This window comes from Cervus elaphus, chromosome 11 (assembly GCF_910594005.1).
Source record: "Cervus elaphus chromosome 11, mCerEla1.1, whole genome shotgun sequence".
Lineage (NCBI taxonomy): Eukaryota > Metazoa > Chordata > Mammalia > Artiodactyla > Cervidae > Cervus > Cervus elaphus.
In genome coordinates, this window is record NC_057825.1 from 36,472,086 (window position 1) to 36,484,785 (window position 12,700).

Sequence of the window (12,700 nt, forward strand, 5' to 3'; positions counted from 1 at the left end):
AAATGGTTAGACAAGGACAAGGATTAGAATTAGTTTATGAGCTAGGAATTTAGTGGGGTAAGAGATCTTATTAACTCATTGAAAGGACAGTCGTCTTAAGGGGAAATGCTTCTGGATTATACTGACGTGGGCATAGGTTTTCTAGAAGAGCTTCAGTTTAGTTCTGTATATCTGTATTCGGCAATAAAATGGATATGCCATTTTAAAACTATGGTTATTTCTTTTCCAAATGGCTTTTATTTTTTGAGAATGTTATCAGTATTATACAAAGAATGCACAGAAAATAGTAAATTGTGGTGTTTGTGGTGGCTTTTCAGTGATGTGGGCTTTATTTTGAAGGATTTTAAAAGATTAGGTGATTCATTTATCAGTTAAAAACCAGATTTTCTTCCAGCAGAAGCTGGCAACCCCCATATTCAGCTCTCCCCAAGTTCTTGTATGCTATATGTTAAGTACTAGGGAATATTAAAGTAAGAAAGGCATTAAATTTCGTTGACTAAGTCACTGTAAACTTCTCTAACTTTCAGAATAATTTTGCATGATACATTAAAAATTTGGTTTAGATTTGTAACATCTTGATTTTATATACTGAATCAAGTCTGTGTGTGTTTAATTACAAAAGCAGTATCTGCTTGATACTGATAGGCTGAGCATGGACTCTGACCCCAAATTACCCAGATTCAAATCCCAGCTTCACCATTTACTAGTTGTATAATCTTGAGCATGTTATTTAACCACTCTGTGCCTCAGTATACTTATATATAAAGTGTGGGGTAATGAAAATATCTATACCATGGGATCACTATATTAAATAGGTTCACACAGTTAAAATACATGAAACAATGCCTGGCATATTCCAAAAGCTTGGCATAGTTCAGATATGATTATAATTGAAATAATCCAAACATACAAAATTCTCCAGATCATAAAAGCTTAATGAATATTCTATCAGATTTTATCTTACATAGCACATTCCTTTTAACTTAGTTCTTATTCTTTTTAACTTAGTTCTTATCCTACATACAATAAAGGTCAGTAAAAATATGTTCTGTGAGCTTCAACAAATGTGTAGTCTAGTAATCATCACTGCAATCAGGAAACAGAACAGTTTCCTCAACCCCTAAAAATTCCCCTGTGCTGCACCTTCACAGACTCACTCCCTATCCCTGACCTTTGATCACCATTGATCTGTTTCCTTGCTTATAGTTTTGCCTTTTCCAGAGTGTCCTATAAACTAAATCATACAGTTAAAAAGAAATCATTCCTTTTGAGCCTGGCTTCCTTCACTCAACATAATGCATTTGAGGTTAACCCCAGATGTTGCATGTATCAGTCACATGTCTTATCATTGCTGAGGAGTATTCTTTTCTATAGATGTATTAAGTGTGTGCATCCACATACTCCCAGGCTGACATGAAGGTTGTGTCTGGTCTTCTGCAATTATGAAGAATGCTGCTATAAACAACTGTGTACAGGTTTGTGTATCAGCATAAGTTTTCAGTCTGTCCTGTATACTCAATAGTGGGATTGCTGGGCTATATGGTAAATGTAAATATTTTAAGAAACTGAGAAGCTGTTTTCCAGAGTGGCCATGCCATTTTGCATTCCCACCTGCAATGTGAGTTCTGATTGCTCTACATCCTTACCAGCACTTGGTTTTGCCACTTAAAAAAAATTTTATTTTAGTTGCTTTAAATAGATGTGTAGCTAGCATAATTCTTAACCAAGTTTTCTAGCAAAGCCTTGAGACTTGGAAGAAGAGATAAAATGGGGCTTGATTAAATGCAGGTATCATAAGGAGGAGTTGGAAAGACCGTTCGATTTGTGAGAGCTTGGTTTATCTGTGGTGTTCACTATTGTATCCCCAAATGACTGGCACAGTGCCTGACACACTGTGGGAATCTCTTTGCATGTTTCTCAAATCACTGAACAAATGCTTGAGAGGTTAGGGAAGAAGTAGAGGTTAGGACTAGAATGGAAAAGTAAATTTAGGTTAGACTTGGTCTGAGTAATATTCATATTGACAGCATCTCTTAACTCTTCTGGTTCTCAGCTTCATCGCTGTAAATTGAGAAGATTCTCTTAGATGATATCTAAGCTCTTTTAATGATTTTTTTTCCTTTTTATGACATCAAATGAAAAATAATTCAGTAAGTGAGGAAGAAGCATGTCAGATCCTTAGACGTGGACATGTGGATGTAATGTGATGTATAGCCCTTCAGGGGAGTTTAGGGGTGAGTGTCTAAACAGAAGCTAGCTAGCTAATGGCAGAAACAGATTAAAAAGTAGTTATAAGAGGCTTTTCAAATCAAGTAGCAACATTGCAGGGATATATTTGGGACAGGGGCTATGAAAGGAAGTAGGGGTTGAAAGTATTGAATTTAGAAGCTCATTTTTATTGATATTATTAGTTTTAAATGCTTTAAGTTAGACTAGAGAGAAGCTCCCTCTGGTTAATGCAAAGAGGAGGAGCTGAGCCTCAGTGAAAGCAAATCCAAGGGTGTACTGTAGGACTTTACAGAGCATCCTGGGCTCTGTATGAGCAAATGTTTGGCTGCTGTTTTCCCAGTGTTCTTTTTCTCTGCCCTCATTCCCTCAGTGTTGTTCTTAGAAGTTCCGATCTGGAATTTAGCAGGAATCCAGTTCTTAGCAGATATTTGTCCTGTTTGTACTTTGAAGGATTTTGTCTATAACACTGTCAGGTATTGGTAGAGATTTTTAAAATATACCAAATACACAGATAAACTTGATTCAGCATTAAGGGATTTGACCTGTTTTGTCTGCCATTTTTTTAAAGCACCATGACATTTGAAATTTTTTTTTTCCCTGTTGCAGTTCTTTTCAAATATTCAAAGGTCTTGATTGCTGAAATACTTTTTTTAATATATACATTTTAAGGCCATTATTGTTTTCATGGTTTTAATGTTTCCAGCAGTTTTATTATCCTGAAGCAAACCATATTTTTGCTCTAACAGAGTTTAGGTTGTAAAATCAAACATTTGATTATTCATTTTAGACTGTGCTTGCAACACTTCATTTTAAAACATCAATATTATATTCATCTGGATATGAGGACCCTAAAAAGTAATCCTCTGGCAAATAATTGAGGCAAGTGATTGAGGAATCTGACTTCTACTTAACCTTTCTGCTCATAAAGACCAATTGCCCAAAGATATTACTTTTAGGTTCTAATGTAAAGAATTAATATTTCTAGACTAAAAAAAAAAAATTTAGTACACTCTATAAAATTGCCATCAGTTTTAAGCATAGTCACCCTTAGGAAGCTGTTCTGCAGTTCTTAGTCCATTTAGTCTACTTTTTATAGTAAGAGATTAACAACAAAAAAAACCTATGGAATATTTTAAGATTTTGTGTTGGATAACATCTTGGAAAAGAAAATATATAGTTTTATTTTAAGACTAATAGCCATGAAAAAAAAAAAACAAACCCAAGACTTTTAAAACAGCTTTTTTTGGGGGAAGAGCGGTCAGACATTTACTCTTTGAGTTGTATATATTTCCTTTTTTCATCGAAGTATAGTTGATACACTATGTTGTGTTAGTTTCTGCTGAACAACAAAGTGATTCAGTTATACATATACATACATGTATACATACACACAGAGACATTTTTCCATAGTCTTTTCCATTATGACTTATACAGAATATAAACAGGATACAGAATATAATTCCCTGTGCTGTATACAGTTGGTCTTCCCTAATAGCTCAGTTGGTCCAGGATCCGCTGGATGTTGTTTACCTTGTTGTACTGCAATCTCAAACTCCTGCCATTTCCCTCCTTCACCTCCTTTCCCCATTGGTAACCATGTTAGTTTCCTATGACTTAAGTCTGTTTCTGTTTCACAAGTTCATTTGTGTCATGTTTTAGATCCCATGTACAAGTGATAGCTTACCAGTGTCTGTCTTTCTCGTTCTGATTTACTTAGTATTATAATCTCTAGTTGCATTCATGTTGCTGCAAGTGGCCTTTTCATTTTTTTAGAGCCAAGTAGTAGTCCATTGTGTATATATACCACATCTTTTATCTATCAGTGGACATTTAAGTTGCTCCCATGTCTTGGCTATTGCAAATAGCCACTAATAGTGTCCTTTTGGATTATGGATATATGCCCAGGAATGGGATTGCTGGATCATATGGTAGTGCTTTTGTTTTTTAAGGAACCGCCAGGGACTTTCTTGGTGGTCCAGTGGTTAAGACTCTGTGCTTGCAACGCAGGGGACACAGGTTCGATCTTTGGTTGGGCACTAAGATGCCATATACTGAGCAGTGTGACCTGACAAAAAAGGGCGCAGGGAGGCTTCATATTGTTTTCTATAATACCTGCACCAGTTTACATTCCCACCAACACTGTAGGAAGGTTCCCTTTCCTCTATACCCTCTCCAGCATGTTACTTGTCGACTTTTTGATGATGGCCATTCTGACTGGTGTGAGGTGGTACCTCACTGTAGTTTTGATTTGTGTTTCTCTAATAATTAGCAGTGTTGAGCATCTTTTCATGTGCCTTTTGAGCATCTGTATGTCTTCTTTGGAGAAATGTTTATTTAAGTCTTCAACCCATTTTTTAAATTGGGTTGTGTTTTTGTTACTGAGTTGTATGAGCTGTTTGTACACTTTGGTAATGAAGGCCTTGTCGGTCACATTGTTGGCAAATATTTTCTCCCATTTCGTAGGTTTTTTCATTTTGTTTATGCTTTCCTTTGTGGTGCAAAAACTTGTGAATTTGATTGGTTCCTATTTAATTTTGCTTTTGCCATGGGAGATTGATTGACCTAAGAAAACATTGCTAAGTTATAGAATGTATTGCCTGTGTTCTCTTCTCAGAGTTTTATGGTGTCGTGTCTTAATATGTAAGTCATTTTGAGTTTATTTTTGTGTATGGTGTTGAGGGTATGTTCTAAATTCATCAATTAACATGTGGCTGTCTAGTTTTCACAATACCACTTGGTGAAGAGACTAACTTTTCTCCATTATACATATCCTTGCCTCCTTTGTCAAAGGCTTTTTTTTGTTTCCCCCTTTGGCCTTGCCACACAGCATGCGGAATCTTAGTTCTCCAACCAGGGATCCAACCCGTGCCCCCTGCAATAGAGGTACAGATTTCTAACCACCTAGGGAATTCCTGTCAAAGATTAATTGGCTATAGCTGTGTGGGTTTATTTCTGCTCTTTATTCATTGATCCATAGGTCTGTTTTTCTGGAGAGCATCCATTTCTAATGTACTGACAACTTGTTACACCTGTAGGACATGTAAGAGGGCATTCAAACTCATATTCTTTATCAGAGCCTATTATGTAGCCCTATAATTAAAGATCATTAAATGTATCATCTGAAATTGAATTTGGGCAGTTGTAGTAATAAAATATATTGATTTTTTGTGTGTGTCTTTCAGAATCATGGTGTCATGGAGAGGGATATACTTTATACTCAGTCTGTTTTGTGGAAGCTTTTTTGGAAGCATTTTCATGCTGGGTCCCTTTTTACCTTTAATGTTTATAAGCCCATCTTGGTATCGCTGGATCAACAACCGGATTGTGGCAACCTGGCTCACGCTACCTGTGGTAAGTTACACATATAACAGAGAAAGAGATCGTACCAAAGTAGCCTATCCTATTGATTTGTATTTTGTGAGTCAGATTTAGTTAAATATTATGAGAAACATATTTCTATTACATAAGAGGCACATTAGTTTTTGTTTTTTTCATCTTTAAATGCTAGGAAATGAAATAATGTGTTTGAAATAGAATATCTATTTAAGGACTATATTCTAAAACAGTTTCTTCCATATTCCTCACGAATTTATTTTCCTTTAGTGAGGTGTGCTTTAGTAAAATGCATAAATCTGAAGATGCAGACTAAAGAATTTTTACATTGTTAGTTTTATATTGCATTTTATTTTTTATTTCTCATGTTTGTCTATATACATGTATCCTTTTTCAGATTTTTTTCCCATTTATTACAGAATATTGAACAGAGTACCCTGTGTTATACAGTGGGTCCTTGTTGGTTATCTGTTTTAAATATAGTAGTGTGTAACTGTCAATCCCAAACTCCCAGTTTATCCCTCCTCCCAACTTCCCCCTTTAGTAGCGATGTTTGTTTTCTAGTTTGTGAGTGTGTTTCTGGAAAAGTTCATTTGTATCTTTTTTTTTTTTTTTCAAGGTTCTGCATATAAGCAATATCATACGATATTTGTCTGACTTACTTCACTTAGTATGATGATTTCCAGGTCCATCTATGTTGTTGCAGATAGCATTGTTTCATTACTTGTGATTGGTCAGTTCGTATTTTCTATTTCTTACTGTTTCAGTTTTGGGAGATTGTTCCTTTCTAAGAATTTGTCCATTTCTTCCAGGTTGTCCATTTTATTGGCATATAGTTGCTTATAGCAGTGTCCTGTGATGCTTTGATTTCTGTGGTGTCCATTGTAACTTCTTTTTCATTTCTAATTTTAGTAGTTTGTATCCTCTCCCCCGTTCTTCTTCATGAGACTGGCTAAAGGTTTATCAGTTTTGTTTATCTTTTCAAAGAACCAGTTTTTAGTTTCATTGATCTATTGTTTTCTTCATCTCTATTTATTTTTGCTCTGATCTTTGTGATTTCTTTCCTTCTACTGATTTGGGTTTTCTTTGTTCTTCTTTCTCTAGTTGCTTTAGGTTTAACATCAGGTTGTTTGGGATTTTTTTCTTTCCTAAGGTGAGATTGTACGCTGTAAACTTCCCTCTTACAACTGCTTTTGCTGCATCTCATAGGTTTTAGATCATCATGCTTTTTTCATTTGTCTGTCAGTATTTTTGATTTGCTCTTTGATTTCTTCCATAATCCATTTGTTGTTGTTAGCATATTGTTAGGTCTCTACATGTTTGTGTTTTTTACAGTTTTTTTTTTTTTTTTTCTTGTAGTTGATTTCTATTCTTATAGTATTGTGGTTGGAAAAGATGCCTAATATGATTTCCATTTTCTTAAATTTACTGAAGCTCACTTTGTGGCCCAGCATGTGATCAGTCCTGGAGAATATGCCATGTGTTCTTAAGAAAAATGTATATTCTGCTATTTTTGGATGGAATGTTCAATAAGTATCAGTTGAGTCCATCTCATTTAGTGTGTCATTTAAGGCCTGTGATTCCTTATTGAGTCTAAAGCAAATATTTAGAGGTAAATAATTTTTTTAAGATGTCATATGTTGCCACTATACTTCATTTTCTTTAATGTCATAAATTTTCCATAGTGTATGATCTTTTGATTGTAAGTCACATGTTTTTGGCTGAATCTCTCTACCAAAACCTTAAGAGTTCAAAGATTTTCTTAAGTTACTACATCGGTAACTCATTATAACTGTTATGCTTCCCAGTATCTAATCAATCTAATTTCTTTGGAAAGCCAGTGTAAGCAGAGTGCTTATTCAGATATTAGAGGCAGACATTTGGTTTCACTATTGGCCTTCCAACTTTCTAGTAATTTGAACTTGGCTACTTGGCATCTCTAAATGTCTCTTCCTTCATCAGTTAAGGGGAAAAAAGTTAATACCACCTACCACAGAGTGTTATTATGATGACTAGATGAGATAATGAATATAGACTTTGCAAAGTAAGCAGTAAATGTTTTCTGCTTTACAAGCTTTAGAGGGTAGGCTAAACTGCATTATCAAAAAGAATTCAGAATAGCTTGAATAAGGCAAAACCTTCACCTTCAAGTCCTGGTTGCCAGGTTAGCTCTGCTCCCTGATATTATGCAAGGACTCAGATTCCTTCCATACAGCCTGCCATAGCATGTTCTTCTGTATGGTTAAGACTGTTCACTGCCCCCTTCTTTGTCCTGCTCAGCAGGGAGTGAGGAGGGAAGGAAGTCCAGAGCAATAGCTTTGCATTTATACCAGTGAATTACAAGTTGTATATAATCTCTCTTGCTCACCACATAGGTTAAGAATAGCTAAAAGCTCTTACAGAATCTGGGAAGTGTCAGAAATATAGTCTTTTGTTTTCTGGATGGCCATGTACAAATCTATTACTTTGGAAGAAATGCCGGATTTTATTGGACAAATTAATGGACAGATTTTGCCATAGCTGCTACCACTGCTATTACAGCCAATAGCAACTGATATTGTTACAGCAGAATTATGTCATATCTATTTACCTTTTACAACCTCAATTCTATGCCCTAGAATGGATGAGGGGAAAGATAAGAATGAATGTTTGAAATCTGAGTGGTCTGGTGCTAAATATGATTCTTGTGTTTAAAACTGCATGCAAACCAATAATTTCATCTGATGGTGGGTTGGAGAAATCTGGTCCAACATTTAGAAGAACCGGCTAAGCTGTACTTACTGATGTGTGCTAGTCTTTCGTAGGTACTTTTGTTTGAGATTTTCAAGGGTAATTTCAGCTATTCCTGACTGTTGCCTTATTACCTGTCTTGAGAACTTATAGAGACAAGATTCAACCCCCATGGTAGTGTCAAATTGGTATATATTTGTAAAAACTTCTGTTACCCAACTGTTTCACTCACTGACTTGCTCGCTGGTGATGGCATATCGAGTAGAGTCTTCAGTTAGAAATCTATAGAAGTTGAATCCCTTGTAGCTAGGTTACAGAAAATCATGTTCTGATTTTTGAGAAAGTGAATGTCTCTGTTAAATGAAGGAAAACTGTCATGGTGTCTTTATGATTTTTTATTTCATACTTTTGCAAAGTGCTAATGCAATTTCTACTTTGAAGCAAATAGTACAATAGATCACTTTTTATTCAGAAGGAATTTTAGTTTTGTCTCCCCTATAGGTGTATTTTATTTGAAATACTCTCAAACAGTTAAAAATCATTTTTCACTAAAAATAAATTAGGATAAATGCATTTAGACTAATTATTGTTTCATAGAAATAATCACAAATTATTCTTTTGTATAATCTTTTGTAAGTTTTGCTTATTCATTAAAATGACTTCATTGGCAAGATTTTTCTTATCTTACTATTTTTTAACTGGCACATTTTCTGTTAAATGAGGTTTCACAATAAAATCATCTAGAATTTTAGAATTAGATGAGACTTAGAGGTCACCTAGTCTAACTTACCTGTGTGTCCAAGAATCCTTTCCCAAAGTCTGCAAAGTACTTGAAGTTTGCAAAGTAACCATTCATTCTCCTTTAAAATATTTTTGTAATCAGAAGTACATGTCTTCGTTCATTTCATTTTTGGGTGGTTCTGTTCAACATAATCAATACTGTCAGGTCAAACTTTGTGCCCAGAGCAATTTTTCCTTCTCAAAATTCTGAGTCTTTCCAACTGTCTGAATGTTAGCTAATTACCAAGATTATGAGAACTACTTGGAGTTCTGTCCTTTCACTGTAAATCATGTCTTAGGAATTTAGTGGTCATTTTCTAACTCGCCATCTAGGACACATGTCTCTTCCCACAGCTTGCTGATTCCATTCCTGTTCTAGAACACAACAGGTGTTCAGCAAACATAGATGACTGAATATAATTTCTGTCTAGACTGCTGCTCTTAAAAAAGAGGGTCTCGGTCTTTGAGTGACTTGGGATTGTGCATCCTTAAATACCTAATGATTTGAGGACCTGGGTCAAAGCCAAGGCAGACTTGGAGATGAGGAATGTCACAGGTCTTTCTTACATCAGACTAAGTAAAGATCCACTGGACTTGATAGGAGCATGGGGCATCATGGCAAAACTGATTCTCTGTGACCATGAGGAGAACCCCTCATCTTTGTTTTCACACACAGTGGGACACTTGGAGGTAGTAAACAGTGGTATATAAAAGATTCTCAGTAATTCCTCATACATTTCTAGTTCTAGGTGAGATCTTTGACCAATTAAAGTCCTGAGAATTATTACCACTCTTAGTTCAGACATAAAGCATTATAAAATTTTATAAGATTAGGTTCTTACTGCTGAAACTTATCTTCTATACTAGAAAGAGAACAAATATAAGAATAGTGTCTTTTTTAACAGTTTTTGATCTGTATTATTTGAGTTCTGGAATTCTTTATAAGTATTAGAACTTTGTCTCTGTGTAGTGTATTTGTTATTCTGCTTTTGCAGGAGCTGTAAATAATGTTGACTAGATATGTCTTTTCTGGTATTAAAAATGATTAATGTGAACTAGAGCTCTAGGTTGTCCAGAAGGTTATATATTATAACTCTCAAGCACATTCTGAGAGAGTGCTGGATGGCAGGAAAGAGAATACTTCATGATATGCTCCTCAACAAACAGTCTGGGATTTTTTACTTTTGACATTTACTACAATGAAAAGCTAAAGATTGTTTTGGGATTCATAGGAAACACATATTAGAAATTTTACATGTAAGGCTAGAGTTGATATTTGGGATTTATAGGCTTAAGATTTTCAACCCTTTTCTATAGTACAACATGGGCTGTCCCAGGTGGAGCAGTTGTAAAGAATCCAGTGGAGAATCCAATGGAGAATCCAATGATTCTCCATGGGGGTCCCGAAGAATTGGACATGACTGAGTGACTGAGCATACACACACATAGTATGATACACATTTAGTAGTCAGCTTCCTCTTCTGACTCTTAAAGGAAGTGTTCCTGTATTTTAGTTATTTGCATACTCTGAAAATTATATATCGTATTTGGAATGCAGAGTGGAGCCAGTCCAAATTAACCTTGGATGGTGACTTCATACACATCACCTGGGCCAAGACATATAATTCAGTGATTTCATTTTGGTAGTTGACAGCCCTTTACGCCTGTAAGTGGAAAATGGATATTTCTTGCTGTGGGTCCAAGTCTAGAGGACTCCTTCCTGATCCTCTCCATCCTGAAGTCTCTTCTACATTGGAATTTAACTTTCCAAACTTTGGGGGGGAGGGGGTTATAATTATTTGAGTGGTTATGGACGCTTTAGAAAATTTAACAAAAAATACAGGCATTTTTCTAGCTACTTTAGTCTAAATGATCATGTTTTACATCTTAACACTCTGACTCTGTAATACTTTGGACATAATAATAAATGTATCTAATCTTTTATTTTTTAGCTTATATTCCTCTTAACCTGTTTTTTTCTTGGTCCTATTTGAAGTCCTATTGTTCTTTTGTATGTATTTTTTAAAAAAGCTCTTTTTGGAAATATACTGAAAAATTAACAAAACATGAAAGCACTTTAATAATTTTATTAAAGTATAAATATCAGCCAGGTCAGGAAATAGAAAATTGCCAGCAAACCACCTACCTTCTCAGTCACAAAACCCTTTTCAACAGAAGGAATATCCTGACTTACAGTTATTTTGTTGCTTTTCTTTTTAATTTTGCCACCTGTATATTTACCGCTGGGCTTCCCTGGTAGCTCAGTGGTAAAAGAATCTGCCCACCATTGCAGGAATCACAGGTTCAATCCCTGGGTCAGGAAGATCCCCTAGAGAAGGAAATGGCAGCCCACTCCAGTATCTTGCCTGGAACATCCCAGGGACAGAGGAGCCCAGTGGGCTGCAGTCCATGGGGTCGCAGAGTTGGACACAACTGAGCATGAACTGAGCACGCAAGCATGTTTACCCCAAGAATATCAGTTACTGTTTGTTTTAGAAAGTTTTATGTATGGACACTATGTCCTTGTTTTGTTTCTCTCAACATTATGCTTGTATGTTGTCCATGTTGCTATTGATACCCATAGTTCATTTATTTTCATTGTTGTATTATATTCTGTTGTATGACTATACCACAGTGTGTTTATTTGCTACATTTTGATCAAAGTTTTCTTAATATTGCCAAAGAGAACATTTTCTTTTATCTGCCATGGACCAGTTTTCTGTCCCTAAGTTTGTTACTTGCAAATTATTCAGAAATTTAAATGTGCATTGCAGTCAGTAATCAGGGCTTCTTAACATCTATTATTGTTCTTTCAAGAACCTCAGTCTATAATTTATTCAAAATATTTCATATATAATTTATGTCTCTCCATCAGTAAAGTTAATTAAGTAACTTCAGCAAATATTTGAGCATCTCCTATATGTCAAGCACTGTTTTAAGTACTGTGGCTGCAGTACTTTAGTTAATATACGTTACTTATATATTTAAAAAATAAACAAATACATGTATTTGTTTAAAAGAAACCATAGTACAAAGAGGTATAAAATGAAAATTTTGACTGTTCCCTCAGTCATATATCCAGCATTAAATTTCTTGACTATTCTTTTATTTTAAAATGTAATAATCTTATATATCTGTAGACTTAAAAAAATTACACGGTGGAGATCTTGTTGTATGCCTTTTTCACTTTTTATCTTAATCTATCTTGACGATTTCATTGAAAGTTAGCATTTTTAAATTAGGGAACTGCTGGAAGCTTAAATTAATAGAACTGAAAATACAAACAGTACTTTGTTCCAGATTAATTTGTTATAGAAGCAAGAATAATGGGGGAAAATATGCTTTTGACTTATTAGAAATCAGGTTTATTTATAGGACATGATATAACTTTAATTTGTTAAATGTCTATGTGGTTTTTTCTGTAGGCATTGCTGGAGACCGTGCTTGGTGTAAAAGTGATTATAACAGGTGATGCATTTGTTCCTGGAGAAAGAAGTGTCATTATTATGAATCATCGGACAAGAATGGACTGGATGTTCCTATGGAATTGTCTGATGAGATATAGCTACCTTAGATTACAGAAAATTTGTCTCAAAGCCAGTCTCAAAAGTGTTCCTGGATTTGGTAG

At 35.0% G+C, this 12,700-nt stretch overlaps 1 protein-coding gene across 3 annotated transcripts in view; it reads left to right on the plus strand.

Annotated features, from left to right (window-relative positions):
• LCLAT1 (lysocardiolipin acyltransferase 1) overlaps positions 1-12,700 on the plus strand; it is a 188,386-nt gene that overhangs the window by 67,145 nt on the left and 108,541 nt on the right. For 2 of the 3 annotated variants that reach the window (XM_043917508.1, XM_043917507.1), the window contains 2 exons: positions 5,412-5,580; positions 12,498-12,696. In XM_043917508.1, coding sequence (XP_043773443.1) covers positions 5,416-5,580; positions 12,498-12,696 — 364 coding nt within the window. In that variant the 5' untranslated portion in view covers positions 5,412-5,415. The remainder of the gene's footprint in view (positions 1-5,411; positions 5,581-12,497; positions 12,697-12,700) is intronic. The other variant, XM_043917509.1, reaches the window with a different exon arrangement.